Raw genomic sequence first — 21,782 nt, forward strand, 5'->3', positions numbered from 1 at the left:
GGCTTGTTTGCCAGAGCGGGGGTCCACGCGCACTTCTTTCTTCTCTGTGGTGTGAGCCTTCACCTTGGCATACGACCCACTACCAGAAGTAGGTGGCAATATGGTAAAAAGATAGCTTACGAGTTATTGTGTTAATTAATAAACAGGTACATTAAAATATTGCTGTAAGACATCAATTGCTATATTGCCTAATTAATTAGAGAGCTGTCCTGTAGCATAACGGATGGTGTTCCTGAGCATCGGTGCCAAACTGCATCACGTGACAGGCCACACCACGCGTGTTTCCAGTGAGCGCCCATGCAACAGCAATGTTGTCAGTATGCATGGTACTTGAGGGACCCTTTTTCAAAAAACAGCTGTGGTTCAGCCTTTTTAGGATTTGGAGCGATTTTCAGAGCAGGAAAACCCCTGTTTCAGAGCAGAAGAGATTGTATATTGGTAAAGTTTGGAGCTGAACAAAATGCGTATCAGAGCATGTGAAATAGAGATTTGACATACTTGGAGCAGTAGAACATTATGCCCCCAATATTATGCCCCCAAAAGAGCATTGGCACGATGCTATGGCTGAGCCAGTCATTCGTGCATAAAGCCACTTTGTACAAGCGACGGTGCTTCGCAGAGTCACTCGCTGACGTAAGGCTTAATGCGCACTACGTGCACAAGTTCAGGTCGGTGCTGGCGACGCCTTGTACAGTTTGGGCTATTTGGGACGACTTTGTAGGTAACGTCACTTAGTCATCGCAGCACTCGATAAGGTCCGAAGTATCTTCTGAGCAACTTTTCGGATAGTCCACGTTTTCGTACAGGCGTCCAACGCCCATACCCTGTCCCCGGTTTCGTACGTTCCAGGTGTATGATGTAGGTTATAACGACCTGCGTCGTACTCTTGCTGTTGGTATATTCGCAGACGTGCGAGCTGCCTGGCTTCCACTGCGCGCTGAGTAAACGCGTCAGCACTCGTTTAGTTGTCATCGCATTCGTGTGGCAGCATCGCGTCCAACATCGTCCTTACTTCTCGTCCGTGAACAAGGCTGAATGGAGTCATCCGTATGGTTTCTTGTTTAGCAGTATTTTATGCGAACGCTATGTAAGGGAGAATCTCGTCCCAGTTTTTGTGTTCGATGTCCACATTCATAGAAAGCAAGTCTTCAAGAGTTTTGTCGAGCCGCTCGGTCAACCCGTTGGTTTGTGGATGGTAAGCTGTCGACTTGCGATGAATAGTACCACTGAGCACCAACACATGTTCCTCGATCTGTTATAACGATCGACGGCGCATCGTTTCTCAGCACAATGTTCTTTATGAAGAATCGGGCCAACTCCTCAGCTGTGCCTCTCTGGATGGCTTTTGTCTCGGCGTAGCGAGTAAGGTAATCGGTCGCCACTATAACCCAGCGGTTACCAGCACTAGAGGTGGGAAGTGCGCCCAAAAGGTCCATTCCGATCTGGTCAAATGGCGTTGTTGGGATCTGAACAGGGTGTAGCAAAACGGCTGGTTTCGTCGGAGGTAACTTGCGCCGCTGGCAATCGAGGCAGGTCCGAACATGATGCTTCACGGCAGCGGTGGGTCTAGGCAAGTAATACCTCCCTCGAACTCTGCCCAGTGTGCGCGTGTAGCCTAAATGTCCAGATGTGACCTCGTGGCACGCTTGCAATACCTCAGAACGAAGAGTGGTAGGGACAGCAAGCAGGTAGGTGGACCTGTCTGACGAGAAGTTCATTTTGTAAAGGGCATTGTTTCGCAGACAGAACGACGATAGTCCTTTTGCAAAGGCTTTGGGCACGTTCTGGCTTCGTCCTTCTAAATAATTAATCAAGCCAAGTAGCTCAGGATCGTCATGCTAGTGATCTGCGATGGTTGACGAGTCGAGGATTCCGAAGAACGCTGTCTCTTCATCAAGGGAAGCAGCGGACTCTATTGGTGATCGAGACAGGCAGTCGACGTCCGTGTGTCGTTTTCTTGATTTATACACCATCGTTATAACAAATTCCTGTAATCTAAGGCTCCAGCGTGCCAATAGCCTGGAAGGATCTTTCAGACTTGTTCACCAATACAACGAATGGTGGTCACTGATAACCTAGAATGGGCGGCCGTACAAGTACGGGCGAAATTTCATAACTGCCCGCACCACGGCGAGGCATTCCTTTTCAGTGGTCGAGTAATTTGCTTCTGTGCGTGACAGAGTTCTGCTTGCATAAGCAATCACTCTTTCCTCGTCGTCCTGGCGCTGCACAAGCACAGCTCCGAGGCCAACATTGATGGCATCAGTATGGAGCACTGTAGTAGGGACTGTCTCATCAAAATGGGCAAGCATGGGGGTCATGTGTAGACGTTGCTGCAAGTCATTGAAAGCAGCATCCTATTCGTCGCCCCAAACAAATGCAACATCATCCCTCGTGAGACGAGTTAAAGGCGACGCAATGCGTGCAAAATCTTTAATAAACTGCCGATAATATGCACAGAGACCCAGAAAACGACTGACTGCCTTTTTATCTGATGGTGTCGGAAACTATGTAATGGCAAGAACTTTCTCGGGATCTGGACGAACTCCTGCGTACCGTAAAAACCCGCGTATAGTTCGAGGTGTAACTCGGGGATAGCAAACGCGAGAAAAAACATTTTCACGCGAATATTGTTCGAGGAAAACAGAAAAAATGCATTTATTTGCCTGCAGCAGCTCGATGTGCACAGCGAGTTGTGCAGCTCGTTGCTCCCGAACAAAGTCCGTCAGTTCTCGTTCCACGTCTGGAAATGCTCCATTTTTCGGTCCCCGGAAACTTTTTCTCTTGCCGCAGCATGCAAAAAGGGCCTCCTTCTGCTTCCGCCAACCGCGAATGCTTCGCTCATTCACGCCGAACTGCCGCTCCGCGGCACAGTTGCTGATGGTTTCGGCAGCAGAAATAACTTTCCTCTTAAAGGCAGCCGAGTACTGCCTGCGCGGTTTCGACATGGCTTAAAATCACGGAAGTAAAATCGTGGCCGTCGTGATGTGCGCCAAGTGATTGCAATGGCCACTGTTGCTCGCCTGATGCACGCCTGTACCTGTAGGTCTCTAGGACTAACGCCGCTCACGCTACCACGCCACCTAACGTAGAAGTGCGCAGACACCTGATAATGATGATAGCACCAACCAATGCCGAAACCAAAACTGAATTCGGGCCGGAACTTTTTGGGATTCGCATATAGTACGGGGCTGAAATTTCGCACCCTAAATTTTAGAAAAAACCCCGGGCTATACGCGGGTTTTTACGGTAACTGACGACATGACCAAGAAACTGTAGTTCTTCAAAGCAGAAGTGACACTTCTCCGGCTTGAGCGTCAGGCCTGCAAGACCACCTGCAATCCGTTCAAGGTGTTTGTCAACTGTTGTAGAAAACACAATGACGTCGTCAAGGTATACTAGGCAGGTTCTCCATTTAAGCCCAGAGAGCACGGTATCCATGAGACGCTGGAAAGCAGCAGGCGCGGAGCACAAGCCAAATGGTAAGACCTTAAATTCGTACAGTCCGTCCGCCGTCACAAAAGCCGTTTTTTCCACGATTCCTGGGGTCGACTTCAATTAGCCAATATCCACTCTTTAAGCCCGTGGAAGAGAAGTAACGTGCGTTTCGAAGCCTGTCAATCGAATCATCTATGCGGGGAATCGGGTACACGTCTTTTTTTGCAACCTGATTTAGCTTTAGATAGTCCACACAGAAACACAGGCTGCCGTCTTTCTTCTTGACCAGAACAACAGGTGACGCCCAAGGGCTTTTCGACGGTTGAATGACGCCGTCTTCAAGCATTTTTGTTACCTGCTGTTCTATCGCTTCTCGTTCTTTTGAAGCCACCCGGTACGGATTTTGATTAATTGGTCTAGCCGTGTCCTCTGTGATGATTCGGTGCTTGGTCAAGAACGTCCGCCCAACTTTTGAGGTCAACGCAAAACAGTCGTGGAACGCAGCCCAAACAGGCGTTCCCGCTGTTGCTGAGTTAAAGTAGGGCTGACGTCAAGGTTAGGTGCTAGGTCATTTTGGTCTTGTGTAGGCGTTGCTTCGTGTGCTGAAAAGCAGTCACAAACATCTGCTATCTCGTCAAAGTATGCCATAGTTGTGCCTTTTGGAAGGTGCCGTCGCTCGGAGGTGAGATTCGTGAACAGCAAGTTCGTTCGGCCGTCGGTGACATTGACTATTCCTCGTGCTACTGAAATCCCGAGTGAAAAGCAGCAATGTTAGTTGGTCGTCGACCCCTTCATCGTCGAACGGTACGTCACATGCCACTGAAACGAGGATACATGATCGAGGCGGCACGACTATATTGTGGTCTTTGAGACAAAAGGATTTGTGCTCTCATGATGAAGAATCAGTCAGACGAGCACTCTTGTAAAACCAAACTACACGGTCCGGGATGTTGATTATTGTGCGATGCTCCATGAGAAAGTCCATTCCTATAATTAAATCTTTGCAGCACTCTGGGAGAACAATGAAAGTCGCGACAAAAGAGGAATCTCCTATGCTGATTCTTGCTGTGCAGCTTCCAGCAGGGAGCAGCAATTGGCCACCCACTGTTCTTATATGTGGTCCTGTCCATAGCGTTTTTACTTTTCTAAGATGATCAGCCAGCTTGTGACTTATTATGGAAAAATAAGCACCCGCATCGGCTAAGGCCGTCACTCGCTCTCCATCAATAATTACATTGAGGTCGGCGCTCACCATTTCGTCGTTGTTAATATTCGTCGCCGTCGAGTCGTTCTGTAGTGGCAGTACTGGGGACTTTTTATCGTTTTGTAGTCGGGCTGCGACCTTACACCGAGAGGTCGCCGCCTTTGGTTTCCCCGGTAAGGGCTGGGCGACATTGTTTCTCGAAGGTCAGCAAAAGTACGTCGATTCGGTGACGATGTCTGAGCAGGGATGGAGAGCGCTACCTGTGGGCAGAGTTGTGCTGGCGATTGGCAAGAGACTCGTGATAGAAAGACCACGTTGTTGAAGGTCCTCGAAAACCAGGGTCGTCATGGCGAACAATGTAATCGGCATTGGCACGACGACCGTCATACCCTGGCCGAGACGGGGGAAGCGATGTGTCGCGGTACTAACAATAGCGAGCTATATAGCCGGCACTACCACAGTTGAAGCAGAGAGGGTGCCGATCGACAGTGCGCCAAGCGTCCTTTCTGCGAAATTGTGGGCGTCCCATGTCCTCTTGTGGTGGTGAGTAAGGCTGGTGGCATGAAGACATCAGAGACATGGGCCGACGTCTGAAAGCCTCCTGCAAATGTTGCGACGAACGTGCGACTGCAGGTGGCTGGTAGTATGACGTAATAGGAGGGACAAGTGGTGGACGGCGGACAGCATCGGCGTAACTCATTTGACGCTGCTCGCGACGCAGATCAGCTGCTGAAAAGGCGTGCCTATGTTCGTCACGAACGACTGCTGCAACGGCGGTCCCTGGTGTATCCACTGGAGGAGTCCAAAGCTTCTGAATTTCTTCTCGGACAATATCTTTGATCAGGTAACGTAGAAAGCCCCAATTGTCCAGAGTGACTGAAGCGGCGTTGATTGGGGTGGTAGTAGGCGAGCGAGCATACTGCCTCGATCTTTGGTGCAGAGCACGCTCAATGGCAGTGGCTTCTCTTATAAAATTGGCCACGGTAGTTGGAGCATTGCACACAAGTCCGGCGAACAGTTGTTCCTTCATGCTGTGCATAAAGTAGCGCAACTTCTTTTCCTCAGATATATTGGGATCAGCCCGACGATATAGGCGCAACACGTCTTCAGCAAACATTGCCACAGTTTCATTAGGTTTTTGAAGTCTTAACTCGAGCAACTGCTGAGCCCGCTCTCGATGGTCGACGCTAGCAAAGGTGTCATTCAGCTGCTGACGAAACTCATCCCATGTCGATATACGGCCTTCTCGATTCTCAAGCCAAGTGTGAGCACTGTCATCGAGAGCGAAGTACGTGCGGGTGAGCTTCTGTTGAAAATTCCACTAGTTGATGTCAGCAACGCGTTCGTGATGCTCAAGCCAATCTACAACATCTTCATGTGGGGCACCACTGAAGCGATCCGGTACAAGTGGCTGAAGATGTATTACCTGGGCTGGACTGGAAACGGGGCTGCCTTGTATCCCTTGGACCACCTGTGGCTGGCTGGCAAAAGCCATTGACAGAGGTATGAAATGCCTAGTAGAATGTTCGTCCAAGGAGGTCAGCTCAGGAGAGAAGCCTAGCAACCGCAGACTGAAGAGGTGCACTGGTGTCGTAACAGGTGGCTGCGTGTCGGGACTTGATGAACGACTCCCAGATGGGGTGTAGAGCATCGGCAGGCTTGCAGTCCAGCACCTCCACCATTGTCGCGGTTCAACATAAGCAGATCACCGAGACGTTGAGTCTGAGAATCGACGGCGTGTGTTTTTATGCAGGAGCCAAGAGCAAGAGACATAAACAAAAGCACGTCTTCTTCTTCAGTGTCCCTTTTCACAAGACTGTTGGCGCACGCATCGTCTTCGTTCTCTGTTTATTTCGAGCGTGGCAATATATTACATGCATTTACTCTGACTCTCCATAGCTATCCTTTTGGATAACAGTTCTAAATACACATGGACTTCTTAAAGGGAAAACCATTTTTTGTGCACAAAATGTTTCACACACAAAAAAAATTTGATAGGACAGAGAGCACAATTACAAACACTTATTTGCTCAGCTGATGACTAAGTTATATTTATAATCGAGTGGGTGTGAGTAACAAGAGAAATGTTTTCCCTTCAAAAATGCAGTACCAGCCCGCCCAAGCAGTCGCCCTGTTACAGAGTCATTGTCGTATTCTAGGAAAAATGCATGAAGAAGTGATCAGTCCAGCACTCACTTGAGTGACTGAGGGCGAGGCATGCTTCAGCAGAGCCGGGCCACCAGGTTCGAAGCTGCCTGCAAAAGAAAGCATCCGTGGCTGAGCATATTTCTCACGTCATGACTCACCGTGATTAAGTCTGGTGACACCATGTTCAGAACAAAGCTACAATTTCCACTTCGACACCCTTTTTATTGAGAGAGGGCAGCACAAAACCTACAATGACAGCAATGATAATATGTCTTCTACGATTCTTGAGAAAATGTTAGCCCCCTATACTGTTCACTCTTTCCCTTCCCCCTTTCAAGCCCTCTTCTCCATTTTTTATGTTGGGCAGAGGCCGAAACGTTGACTATGGCCTGAATCTTGCCAGGTTCAATTGTTAATAACTGTTGGTGTTTTACATTCCAAAACTAAATCGAACCACACGCGTCTACAGTGACTGCGCTGAGTAGAATGGCTGATGAAGTGTACAGTGATGCCATCGAGAACTGCCAACTTTGAGCAATTTTCGCAAGTTTCATTCTGGTGCATTATGCAGTGGCAAAAGCTACTCTTCAGGCTTCCATACTGGTTCTCTTCAGAAAAAGAAATTTTGCATCTGGGAGAGCACCTCATTTCACATTGTGAAGTGCGTTGGAGAAGCAAGATGCATTACATTCAGACACCTGAATAATTGTGGGGTTGCTATGAAGAGCTAGTTAAACGTATCAAATCGTTGTGAATCTCATGGAGAAAATGTTCTCTGGAGCAGACATTATTTCACTCAATTATACAAATATTAGAGTCCCATGCCATTGGAAGTTCTGAAATAGCCTCCTTGGTAATATTTTTTACACAATCAAATAAACATAAAACTGAATCAATAAAATTGTACTTGAAGTACCACTCTCAACACAACTATGTGGTAATCGATTTGAGGAGCTTCTGCCACGAATCTACAGTTTTGTTGTCAATATAATGCTGCACTTTAAATCAGCATAAGTAGCAGACAAATGAAGCACCGTTCAAAAGTTCCTTATTAGTGAACCGCCACAGTCCAGTCTTGCGCATTCCCAAGATGACTCGAAGGCAAAAGCAGGCTTCTCTTTCTTTTCAGTCGATGATACGGATCCATTGGTTGATCATTGAAGATCGCCTCAACTAAAATCCATGTGGTGCTTGAAATGAGGTACCAGCAGTGTTTCCGGTACAGAAGTTTCCAGCCAATGAATTGCCGGCACACTTGATCGCCACCAATTGGCCTGAAGATCAAAAGCTTCTATGAATAGTGCGCCTCACCGTCCAGCCTTAAAGTCTCCTCTGATTATTATGGCAAATACGGAGAGGGAAATAGAGAGAGAGAAAAAAAATATTCAGCTGTCTCCCACACGTCATTTCATCCTACAGGCAAAATAATTTTTCAAGGTTGCTGCCTCCTCACATGTTCTTTGCACATGCACACTTATTGCTACCTAATCTGGCCTGCCTGCACAACATCAGACTGTCTCTAGTAGCCCATCTTCCCAGTTATCTCCCTACCACTCAACCGCCCATAAATATGTGCCGAATTTCTCAATAAGCTTTCTGTTCTGCTGACAGAGTTGATACCTTGCTGCATGCCATGCCTATGGTATAAAGTTCTTTCTTATTTTGCTTAATCGGTTTTGAAAACCTGAAACAAATGATTTCCAAGCGCTGCCAAGGTCCTCAGCGGTATCTGCTGTAGGAGAGCTCCCGGCACCAAAGAAAGGTGGCTTTTTTTTCTGAACAGTCTCAAGACAGTCTGGTGTGACAGAGACTTGTGCAGGACTATTCAGGGGCGGGGGCACACATGCAAGTATCCCAAACGTTTTTCAGATGAAGCCTTCACAGGCAATCTCAGTAGCACAAGACCTATCGTAAAGGAAGCCTCACCGAGAAAAGGTGAGAAAACAGTGTGTGCTTCTCTATATCGACATACTTTGAAACATCAGTATGTAGTACACACAGGAGAAAAGATTTTCCAGACACACAACTGAACTCTACATTCTAGCCGGGGGGGGGGGGGGGGAGAGAGAGAGAGAGAGAGAGTCTCAGATTTATCGTCAGTATTGGTAGGAGGACCCTTGGAACCCTAGGACTTTCTGGCTTTAAGAACTGAACAAGAGAAACTGCATAGGGACTATGAATGGTATCGTGGAATGATCGGTACGCACATGCACAAGTTACGTTTATAGTATCTACAAGCATTGCATTTGTTGAATGGCTGCATGTGGTATAGTATATGTATTCATCTCTAAAACAAAATGTACACACTAATGTGTATGCACTGTTTTCAAGATGAATACCAACCAACTTGCCCAAATCACCATTCTCCTAAATAGTATATGTAAACGATGCATGATAGAGCTGTTTCATCTGCCGAGTAACCCTTGGTCCGTGGCTGTGCAGTATAATGGCCAAGAACTGCACATGTCTGCACAATAATGAGTTCACCAGTGACAGACCCTGTCCAACTTGCAGCACGGTTAAGTGAAATTTAGGTTGATGTCTTCAAGACAACACCATAAATCCAAGTTAACACATTTTGGTACATGAGTGAAATCACCAAGTGTAAACTGAAGATGCTTAATGCATCAGTGCATACTACTGCTGGCCTTGTAGGTTCTTCATTCTATAAAGTGCTGATGCAGCATGCAATCTACATTTACACGAAGTAGTTAAAACATTAGGTCATTTTCACATGAGCGACGCCAAGCCTGAAGGAAGTGAATTGGGTCACCTTCATTTCTCCATATTTTTTTTTTTCTCGTTATACAGCGAAAGCTGTTTTGAGATACCAACAAGGGTTGTGTTTGGCTCCGTAGTTGTCCACCGCCGCCATCACCACTGGTGTCTGTAACCACTAGCATGCCGAATAAGAAAAAACTAAATTAATAAATAATGCCCAGGGCAGAAAGAAATTTGAACCCGGGCCTTCTTCTTGGCACTCCAGTATCCTAACACTGAGCTATGCCAGTGCTCGAAACTATATTGCAAACTGAGCCTAGGCAGGCTTCATGTAGGGTAAGGAATGACGTTAATATGTGTAATGAAGTGTTCTAGAACAACAACAAAAAAAGAAAAAACAACCAGCCACGACATGATGCGAATCACGTAACGAGTGGGTGGTCGAATGCTCCAACCCATTACAAGAGCCTCGGGTGTAGTTCTTCTTTGTCGTCAGCCACAGAATGAACAAAATTAACACAATTCCTTGTAAGAAGGCCGAGGGTACCACAATTCTCCAAAGAATGATGAAGAATGATATCGTGGATGCTTCCCTACTAAATAAAAATTATGACGATTTACGATGTAGTGGGCACCCTTCAAGCGTGCTTGTAGTAGTTACCGAAAGAGTTTAAAAACTCTAGAAAGGCCGCTCTTCCAGCTTATGCTGTGACTGTGCTACGCATTACGCGCAGGCTAAGTGTTTTTTTTTTCCCCTTCACCTTTCTCTCTCTTTACAATTTCTTTGTCTTTTATTATCATTTCCTTCTCATATTCCTTTCTCTTTTTTGCTGCTTTCTACCCTTTTGTTTCTTTTGCTATTACTCACTTCCTTTCTATATTTTGCTGTTCACACAGTTCTCTTTGTTTTTCATTCTCTTTCCTTTCTTTACTTCTCTTTGTTTCTTTCAATGCTATGCATTACACTCTCCTCCTCTTCACCCTCACTTCACTTTCCCAACCACTTGCTAGAGTATGCTATACAAGGCTCTGCTAGCTTGCCTGGATAGCTGAGCTGTCATGATGCCCACCTTCAAATGGGGGTGCACAACTTCGAATCTCACCTCATCAAGAATAATTTTTTATTTCAATTTTTCTTTTCCTTTCTGTCTCCTGAAACTTAAGTCTCTCACCCATCAAAGCTTTTCCATTCCACGCTTGACAAATCAGCACACAAATACAGTAGAGTAGAGTAGATCTTCGAAGATCTGGGAGCAGAGCAGGAGATGAAAAAAATAATGAAGAGGACAAACATTGAGTGTGCCAGTTAAGGATATTGATAGTTTTCTTGGGTTTCACCACAGTTTAATGGCGATCTATAGCATACAAAGGTATAGCACATTGAAAGTTAACGCTGTCTATGTGTGTCTTTCACTTTGTCCCACTTTGGATGATAGTTTTCTGTTGGCCAAATACAAATGGCTGGCGCAACACAGCTACACTGTCAAAATAGCTTTAACCAGTAGTGCAAGCAATCAACTAAATGTTAGTATTGTCTTATGTAACCCCAAACTTTCCACGTAATTTGCGAATCAAATTTGAGAACAGAGCACATCAACCGTTGCTAAAAGAAATGAGTATTCTAATGAGCCACCCACAACACAGCGACAGCTGAAATGTTTCATGCGATACCAACACGTATTGACCCGGAATTCACTTTCTATCAAGCCACTTTGATGTAGCATAAACCTTTTGTTTTTCGCATACTGGCAACTTCAGTTCCCTTTTCTTAGTTTTTTCTTCCTCTCTTTTTTCGTAGCTCAAGTAAAAACAGAACTCAAATCAGCGTCGTTTATACAATGGCCTATATTAAGTGCAGGTGCTTAGATAGCGTCATCTACACAGCGATAGTGCTGTATTCAGAGTCTTCTCCACGCGCAGTTAAGGGCTTCCACCACGCTTCAGATCTAAACCACGATTACGGCAACATGCGTGACATCGCTTCCGCTTTTTTTTTTCGGTCGACGCTCGATTATCGCATGCACGCGCTTGCTTCCGAGTACACAAGACATAAAATACAGGCTGGGCTTTGTACGCACGCATCGAAATACCCCAACATGTGAGCTTGTAGAAAAGAAAGCAGCAAAGAAACTCATTCGAATGAAGTCGAAGCGCGATGAAGGCCTCAGATTTGGGCCTCTGATCGGAAACGCTTTCTTCCTAAGGTTGGTGTCTGAACTCTCAACACCCACGGCCTTGGGGTTGGCCAGCTAAGAAACGGCACTCATCATCGAAAGGCGTTGGCGGCCAGAGCCCGCAACAAAGCGCAGCCAAAGCTCCGTGGGAGACGCATGGTGCGCGCTCACTCACAGGGGCTCGTTTCGCCGAAAGGGAACCCCGATGTGTGTCGAGAAGGGTTTGCTAACATTATTTGACGCTGGTGACCGTCCTCGAAGGGCGGGAACACCCGTGCTGTGGACGAGAGGTATTACTCACATAAGAGACTACTGCAGATGGCCCTCGCAGGCTTGGTTCAACGCAATCACGCTCACCGCGGTCCATCACTTTTGCTAATCCTTGACAGCACTGCACCCCTCCTTCAGATGGAACCCCAAAAACAAGCGAAATACATTTCCGGCCACGAAAGTGGCGCCATCTTGGGCGACCATGCCAACCATGCCGAGATAAAGTACTACAAAAACCTTCTACAGAAACGAAGTGGCGCCACCAGCGGCTTCGTCTCCCCGTGTAGGTAGTGGTGCTTGTATCTATATAGAAAAAAAAAACTAACTTCCTGCGTTTTCATTTTGCTGCTTTTGTGCAGTTAAAGAAGTGGTGACAAAAAAATTGGCGAGCCACTGTTTTTTGCATTTAATCAGTGATTGCTGGGTCGTTAATAGCACAACAAAAAATAATTTTCTCAGCGTATGTTGGAATCGAAGGTAATTTTGATTTGTAAGAGCACTCGGGGATTCTGTTACGTAGTTACAGTGCACCAACATACTTTAACAACGTTGCAGTGTACTGAAAAAATGGCAATAAAACAAACAAAGCTGCGCCACATCTCGAATAATGTTCTGGCGACTAGTGGTAATGGCAGCGCGCTGTAGTCACTTTGTACTGAAACTGAAACTAAAGTGAGCTACTGAAACTGACGAGAAATGTCTGCGTTTGGCGCGCGCAAGTCGTATCTTATAAAAGTGCGTGATTGCGCGTTTTCAGTACATCTAATGCATTGCTCGGCCTCAATCAGCCTTTTAACACCAGCTATGTGACATGGTAAGCGAGTGAATACGCGGACATGCCGAAATCGCGCCGCGTCATGCTCTGTTTCAGGAACCTGCCAACCTACCAAAAAGGCGATCGTTCAATCAGAATTCGCACAGGTCCGCCTATAGCTGCGCACTCTATCTTGCGCAGATTGCAAGCAGCGCACGGTCGTGCTACGGGCGCACTACGTAGATTGAAGAAGGGCGAAACCCGTGTGGAAAGCATCTGCTCGTTCTCTCGGCGATAGAGCATTGATCTATATATGAGCGCGCATACGATCGATTGTTTTATGAGAAACCTGAGCACTAATAACTTTATCAGAACATTCATATCAGAGACGACTCAGTTCTGTTCTACCAGATTTGCGGTCGATGATAATGCTGAAAGGCTTCTTGTTTCAACCGCGGGCTTTCGCGGTTACTGTGCACCAACTATGAAACCTCCGTGGGCTTAAAATACCAAGAGGCCGAGCCGAAGGAGCGCGCTAACCTCCGAGGCATGAACCGTACGCTTCAGGGGTGACGTGGCCGGTGCCGCGCGCGAGTGTGTGCGCGAGCGGGCCCCGCAGTGACAGCCAGCACGCGCGAAGCCGCAGGCACGGAGAAGGAAATCAAAGGTCGAAAGAGCAAAGCGCGTGCCAGCAACCAGCCAACACAAACTCGTGACGTACGTTTGTTTACATTGCCCCTGCGTTGATGTTGGCGTCGCCTCACTTAGTCGCGCGGTGTGTTCTAAGGTATACTTCTCTTGATATCTCATAGATGCTGCGTATGTCTCCGCATAAATCTATTACTTCTTTATCTCGCTTTCAAAAATTTACGTACATGCCCTTTTAAAAAGCGCAGGTGCCCATCTGTTATTCTGCCTAAATTAACTATAAAGTCTTCTTCTTTTCTATAAACAGATTATATTGCGCTGTTTTTCAGATCTTCTATTGGCGTAGTGTGATTGCATGTCAGCAAACGCTTGTTTATGCCCATGTTTTGTAATTTGAATTTAGTTGAATAATCTAAAATGGTTCAAAAGGGCAGTCAGGAGCTTTACGCTTTGCGAAAGTTAGCTTGCATATACGTGCGCAAGTACGGGCAGTAAAGGCACACTATCCCCACCCTATTAACAATATCCGCACAACGCCACTGAGGACCACCACGATGTGTACCAGGTGGATCCCTCGGTCACGTACGTTAAACTTGTGACATATTTGAGACCTCATAATCTCGAAAAAGTTAAACTTTCACATTGAATAACAGACACGACATTGTGTCCCATACAAATACACAACTTCGTCAACGGTAATATTCGACGCAGGGCCATGCCCAGGAATTTTTTTTCTGGGGCCGGGGGGGGGGTGGAGAATGTTGTGAACATGTTGCTTGACTTAAATGGTGAATTCGCGGTTGCTTTGAATGCGTGTACATATTTTAGTATCACCTGAAAGGTTACCGCATTATAAAAATTTTACGGCTGAGGATAAGGGTCAGGACCCATCCTCCCCCCATCATAGTTACGGCCCTCCAGCTTGGGTTGCATTCTATAAGGTAATATTTTCAGCACGCAGCTTTGCAGGCGCCCTTAACTTCCAAAACAGCGGCTCAGTTACTCTGCATAATCTAGACGCCGAACCAACACTATACGAATAAATCAAGATAAAGGATGCCCTTTCTTTTCCTTCTGTATCTTCTTCTGGAAATGGTTCGGTGTCTAGTTAATTCAAAGTAACCTACCAAACAGCCGACAGCTTGCACTATTTTCACCTGTGTTTCCTGGAAGTGCGATTTTACCGCAAGCAAGCAGACTCTTACAGGATTTTTTTTTCTATACTGCAATTAGTATGCGTAAGATCATCTTTTATTACGCTTGCAACTCACGTGAGCTAAACTACCGATAATTATGATTGTTAAAATATATAATTCCTAAGCAATCAATACTTCAATAAGTGTGTTGCCTGTGTCAGACCACATGGTTCTCCTTATGTTAACAGCCTAAAGGTAATGTGAAGCACATCTAACTTCGGGCAGTGTGTGTAATAATGCACACAATGTGTTGATCACGGAGTTGATAAGCTATTCTGCCCCTCCCACACACCCATAATTTTCATAGCTTAGTGTTGTGTCCCGAATCACCACTGGGTTCCGAGTGAGCCTCCGGGTGGTGATCAATGAAGCGGCGGACGATCCGCCGATCGCTTACCACCGGCAGTACAGCTGCCACCTCCGTCTGAGTAGAAATAAACATGTTTCAACCGTTCGAGGTTGCCTATGCGTTTTCACTACCATTCCAGGTGTACGTGTATGGGACGACAACTCCGGACATAAGAGTGGCGACGAGGAAGTGTATTAGGACCCGCACTAGGCAACAATTTTGACAATCAAGTCATGTCTACGCACGTGCTCCAGAATTTGCTACTCGAATTCAACGGCTCATCATGGTCATCGTGGTTTGGACGCTTGCAATTTTACTTCGGGGCTAACAAAATCGCTGATGCAGCAATGAAGACAGCCACCTGCTAACGCTGTGTGGAGAGCAGACATATCACACAGCCTGCGCTCTGATTCAGCCACGCACTCCAGCAACTGTCGACTACGACGACATCGTAGCTGCGCTACAAAAGCACTTTGATCCAAGGCCATCGGAGGTCTACAGCCGAGCCTGCTTCCAATGGCGAGACCAACTGGAAGGTGGAAAAGTAAACGATTACGTAGCGGCCGGCGTCCCGAAATCGCTGTCAGCAGCGATTTCTTTATGAGCCGGCGTCCCGGCGTTCCGAAATCGCTGCTGACAGCGATTTCGGGACGCCGACCTCAGCAACTTCAGTTACTACGCAGGAGGGAGGATCGACTGTCATGCTCCTGTTGAACGTTATTTTGCGGGACCACTTTGTGCGCGCACTAGGTGACGAAGGCCTACAACGACGCCTGTTCGCAGAGACGAGTCTCACGTTCTCCAAAGCGTATACAACATCGCCTAGCGAGCGGAGAACGCTGGTCACCAGCAGAGGAATATCCGACAGAATGTTTAGCCAGCGCACCACACCAGTCCGTAGCAGGCCATTCTGCTACCACGGCCAACTCAGGGAAAAAGAAACACAGCGCTGTTGGTGATGCTACGGCATGCACGATCCCCAGGTATGTCGATTTAGAACAACTACGTCCAATTTTTTGCAAAAAACAGGGACACATCGAAAAGGCATGCATAGCCAAACGCAAACGGCCCAGGCCCATAGGTTCAGCGCAACGTAACAACTATGTTGACGCTCAAGAGGGTAAGACACAAGATAGCACAACCAGAACATCACTAACGTCAGCCGCTCTGTACGACTTGAACACTGTTGCGAATCTCGGCACGAGACCGAATATAAGGACATAAATCATAGCACACTACCGCCCCGTCAAGATTGAGGTAGATTCTGGAACAGCACGCACGCTCATCAGTGAGGACACTTTTCGAGCCACTTGGAGTGAGAACGCGCCAACTCTCCAGCAAGACGACGCGCAGATGAGAACGTAGTCAGGACATTCTCTTCCGCTACTGCGTTGTGCCAACGTAGAGGTCTACTACAACGGCCAGACCCACCATCTGCCATTGCTAGTCATCCACGGCTCCTGGATCAAGCATTTTAGGCCGAAATTGGTTGACCCCTCTTGGAGTGGTCGTTGGCGGAGTTTACCATCAACCCAGCTATCCATCAGTGGGGCAGCTCCAAGAGAAGTACAAGGCAGTTCTTTCCGAAGACATACCAGAAAGCAATGGACCTCCAGTCACACTGGAGCTGCGAGAAGACGCAACGCAGAAATTTTCGAAGGCTAGGTCGGTACCTTTTGCCCTACGAACGTCAGTCGAGAATGAGCTTGACCGACTGCAGTAGCTCAACGAATCATCGAACCGACACAACATTCAGAATGGACTACACCACTCGTTGTCGTCCGAAAGAAGAACGGTACTCTACACCTCTGCGGAGACTACCGGAGCACCGTCCACCTGTCTACAAAGGCACCATCCTACTCCTTGCCGACACCGGAAGTGGTTTTTAGCACGTTTCGGTTGGGAAAAATCTTCAGCACCTTGGATTTTACACAAGCATACCAGAAACTGAGGGTGAGCGAATCAACATCCGAGCTGCTCACGATAAGCACCAGTAAGAGTCTCTGCTAAGGGAAAAGACTACCATTCGTCATAGCTGCAGCACTAGCACTCTTCCAGAAATTTATGGAGTCTACACTTAGTGGGATCCCGGGAGTTTGCGTCTACTTAGATGATGTTATTGTCGGGGGCGCCTCCAGTGAAGAGCACACTGAGCGTTTGGAGCTCATTCTTGAAATGATATCAAATGCTAACTTGCACATTAGCGAGGGAAAATGTGTTTTTGCGGTGCCTGAAATGAAGTTTCTTAGACATTAGATTGACGCGCAGGGGAATTCACCCCTCTGAAGACAAAGTGCGAGCAATCACTGAAGCACGAGCACCTACTAACAAACGAGAATTGCAGTCGTTCTTAGGGCTATAAACGTTCTACGACCGGTTCTTAGAAGATCGAGCTACAGTGGCCAACAATATACACGAGCTCCTGCAGAAAGAGTTCCCATGGACTTGGTCGCCACGCCACCAAAAGTCAGTTGTTGCCCTCAAAGAACTTCTACAGAAGTCTAATGTTCTGTGACATTACGACGAAAGGAGACCTCTACTGCTAGCCTTTGACGCATCACCATACGGAGTGGGAGCAGTCTTCTCCAGGCTTACGACAAGGGACGGAAAGCCCCGATCGCTTTCGCATTGCGCACCTTATCGCAGGCAGAGAATTATTTCCAGCTTGACAAAGAAGGACTTGCCATCGTCTACGCAGCAGACCACTTTCAACAGTATATTACCGGCAGAAAAGTGACCTTCATAACTGACCACCAGCCCTTATTGGGCATTATGGGCCCCCAGAAACCAATGCCGAAGACGTTGTTGCTGCGAAGAACACGATGGTGTATCAAGATGTCGGCGTACGATTAAGAACTCGTACATCACACTGGCAAGAAACACCAGAACGCTGACACACCAAGCCGCCTGCCGCTAGACACCCCAATAGACAAACCAACCCCACCAGGTGATATACCCATGTTCGAAGCACTGCTGAACCCTCTGCTAACGGCTGACACGGTAACAACATCAACGCAGGAGTGCACGTTCTTGAAGGAAGTCTATGCAGCTATACAGGAAGGCAACGTGCACAAAAAAGGGTGAACACTTTCACGCTCACCGCGAGCGAACTACACAGTTGAGCACTCATCGCGGCTGCATCACCTTGAGAACAAGGAGAGTGATTCTTGCGGCACTTCGCAAACAAGTCATGTCGCTTATCCACGCAGGCCATCAAGGCATTGTTGCCGTGAAGAAACGTGCCAAAAATTACATGTTGTGGCCGGGTATCGACTATGACATTGATTCAACAGTGCACGATTGCCAGTCTTGCCAATGCAACCACAGAGCCCTACCAAGAGCCCCTATACCGAAATGGGAAAGACGAGGAATGCCTTGGCACACCCTGCACATTGACTTTGCTGGACCTATCGAGGGATGTTTATTCCTGGTGGTTGTTGACGCATACACCAAATAGCTGGAGGTAAAACAAATGACCACAAGGACATCGGCGGCAGTTATCGACGCTCTGCGGTCGTTGTCTGCAACATTGGGACTACCACGCAAGGTTGTTTCCGACAATGGCCCTTCGTTTGTGTCCACGGAGATTCTCAAGTTCTATCTCGTCTGTTACGTCAGCTCCATACCACCCAGCGACCAACGGGCAAGCTGTGCGCTACGAGGTAGAACTCAAACACACCCTCGCTAAAGATCAGACTGGGACAATGCAACGCCGTGCCGCACGCTTTCCCTTCAGACAGCACAACACTGTTCAAAGCTCTACAGGAGAAACGCCAGCGAAACTGACGTTGGCCCGTAAATGCGAACCCAATTGACAGCAATCGTACCGGAGCCCTCGACGAAGACATTTTTTGAAGAAAAAAAGCTTCCGCATAGCAGAATTGAAAGTGGGCAGCGCATATACGCCCGCCAGTTAACAGAGGGCCTGGCAGGGTTGAAGCGGAGGCTCGCTCGCTGGATTCCGTGCCGACCGGTTGTGCCCTCGCGATCTCCGACGTCAGCGTAGCTCTGGCCGACTGGGCTCACCCTACGTCATCTCCTGACGCCGACCTCCGACGACAGTGTAGCTATTATGGCCAACTGGACTTGCTCTACGCCACCTCCTGACGCCGACAAGAGCTCTCGCAAGTGGTGCCCCGTCCTCCGACTCCTGTGACCGTGTTTTCATCTTTCCTATCTCTCCTATTCCCTCGATATGTCGTCGCGCTTCCTGGCTTACCACCCACGCCTCTTTTTCACTCTCCACACCTTTATTCCTATCCTTTTAATCCCTCCTCACCCCCATCCCTTGTGAGCTACTGTTGAGGTGTCACTCGCTGAAGCAGACAGTTACGGGGCTCACTTTTCTGTCCCTTTCTCTCTTAGAACCACTTAGTAGTTGAAGTGACGGTGCTCAAACGCACAGGTTTGCGGACATAGCTCGTCGACATAGGTGGAAAGGCCAGCCGCCGCCACCTCAATCGGCTACGTCGTCCAGGTAGTTTGCCAAGGGAAGCTTCCATTCAAGCAGGCACCCCGATAGAAGCTTCGTCCCACTCAGCCTAGCATCTCGCACCTGATGAATCGGTGCCGCCGAAATGATGTCTACGAAACCACCCCTGGGTCCCCAGCGAGCCTCCGGGCGGTATATAATAAAGCGGTGGACGACCGGTTGCAAACGACTCAGGTCTTTAAGACTCCTCCATCCCCAGTTCGACACAACGATAACAACCGCAGTTCAGCTGCCGCCTCCGTCTGAGTAGGAATAAACAAGTTTTAACCATTCGAGGTTACAATGCCTTTTCACTACCGTTCCAATAGTACGTGTATGGGACGTCGACAACTCCGGACATAAGACTTAGCAACCGCTTTAAGCTCAACACAAAATTGGCAGATCCCACGTACAGTGGGAATCGATGGTACGCAAAGCACGAATGAGGAAGGTTGACATGTCACTCTAAAATCAGCACAATGGTGAGAGGTGGAGGTAAATGATGCCGTACATGACTTACGTGTCATGATTATCATGTTTGGATGTGTCGTTTACCTTCGCCATCTATCCACATCACGTGATGCCCAATTTAGTATATGTGGAGCTAGCGAAACGGTCGCGAGCACGCCATGAGCATGGTATGCTGTCATTTTCTCAAATGACACGCTTGTCAGCATTATCGTGTTTGCACCAGTCATATACGTTCGTCATCCATTGACGACACGTATCACCAAATTTGCTATATGTGGAGTTAGCAAAACGGCCACGAGCGCAGCATGAAGGGTCCAATATACACCAATGTAGCGTTGACGCGCGTGGACGCTGGGCACAGCGACGCTACGTTAGCAAAACGCGAGCACTATAATCTGACGCCCGGCGCGACCAGCATCCGTCAGCGCGGTCCGACGGCAACCGACGCGAAATGTGGCATGCTGCATTTCGCACCGATGCGTTACCCAGACAACACTGCGTCTTCCTCTTTTCGTAACGGAGGGACGCCGGACGCGCTGAAACGCGCATGCGTCAAAGCAACGCAGCACGGCGCGCGCCTGCGAGTATATGGCAAGACCGGCGCCTGGCGTGGCAACGCCGGCGGGACGCGACGAAATGAACGCCGGCGAGCACGCGCACCGTGTCACGTCGAAATGTATTGGCACATTGACTGTGGTATGCAGTCATGTTCTCACATGACACGCATCTCATGATTATCATGTTTACACCATTCACATACCTTTGTCATCCATTGACGTGCCGTAATACCAAATTTGGCATACGTGAAGCTAGCGAAACGGCCGCGAGCGCATAATGAGCGTAGCATGTAGTCATGCTGTTACATGACACGCATCTCATGTTTATAATGTTTGCTCCAGTCATATACCTCCGTCATCTATTCACATACCATAATACCAAATTCGGTATATGTGACGCTAGCGAAATGGCCACGAGCGCATCATGAGCGTGGCATGTAGTGATGTTACATGACACGCATGTCATAATTTTCATGTTAGTCGCGGTCGCTTGTGTTTGGTGTGCAATCATGTCATACCAGTTTTGCAACATGCCATGTGAACGAAACCACCGTAAGAGCTGCAGGACCATGAAATGCAAATCATGACATTCATGACATACAAGCCACGATTTTCATGTTCTGACTAGTCTAACACGTTCTTCATACAGTCATGTTATGTCATACCAAGTTTGGTATGGATACCTTTATTGAAACGGCTAGGAGAGCTACAAGTCGTAGGTGGCTAGATAGATAGATAGATAGATAGATAGATAGATAGATAGATAGATAGATAGATAGATAGATAGATAGATAGATAGATAGATAGATAGATAGATAGATAGATAGATAGATAGATAGATAGATAGATAGATAGATAGATAGATAGATAGATAGATAGATAGATAGATAGATAGATAGATAGATAGATAGATAGATAGACCTAAAGTCGCCGAAGTTCGCTAAGAAATGCTTCGCATTTAATAAATAATTTTCATCGACAAAAACAACGCACCAGGACTTATTATTACAACATATGAGCCAAGAAAGCAAGCTAATTTTCATACAGAGACAAAGACGAGACGTGGATATGCATTGATCTCCAGTTTCCTTTACATACACCGCCTCTGCTATAGTTTGTGTGTGACCTTGCGTTTGCTTCTTCGTAAATACACACGCTGTTCAGCATAAGTTCACACGATCACTCCTTACAGTTTGTCCTCGTCCACACCAGCGCTAAGAAAGTGCATTTCCTTGCAATAACGCGGCAGGTGCGAACCTGTGTTACAGTGACTATTCTCGCCACTGTACCTGTGTTATTTTTCACTGACAGCGCACACTCTTCTAGGCGATCGATGGCCCGACTGACCGATGTACGCCTTGCCGCAATTTAGGGGAACTTT

The 21,782-nt window shown here is 47.5% G+C and overlaps 1 protein-coding gene across 3 annotated transcripts in view; it reads right to left on the reverse strand.

The window, feature by feature from the left end:
- Positions 1 to 12,173, reverse strand: part of LOC119184856 (ras-associated and pleckstrin homology domains-containing protein 1-like) — a 70,415-nt gene extending 58,242 nt beyond the window's left edge. For all 3 annotated transcript variants that reach the window (XM_075891717.1, XM_075891727.1, XM_037434070.2), the window contains exons 1-2: positions 11,987 to 12,173; positions 6,839 to 6,897 (exon numbers count right to left, since the gene is read on the reverse strand). In XM_075891717.1, the coding sequence (XP_075747832.1) occupies positions 6,839 to 6,861 (23 nt within the window). In that variant the 5' untranslated portion in view covers positions 6,862 to 6,897; positions 11,987 to 12,173. The remainder of the gene's footprint in view (positions 1 to 6,838; positions 6,898 to 11,986) is intronic.
- Between the last annotated feature and the right edge of the window lie 9,609 nt (positions 12,174 to 21,782).

The sequence above is a fragment of the Rhipicephalus microplus genome, chromosome 1 (genome assembly GCF_043290135.1).
Source record: "Rhipicephalus microplus isolate Deutch F79 chromosome 1, USDA_Rmic, whole genome shotgun sequence".
Classification (NCBI taxonomy): Eukaryota; Metazoa; Arthropoda; class Arachnida; order Ixodida; family Ixodidae; genus Rhipicephalus; species Rhipicephalus microplus.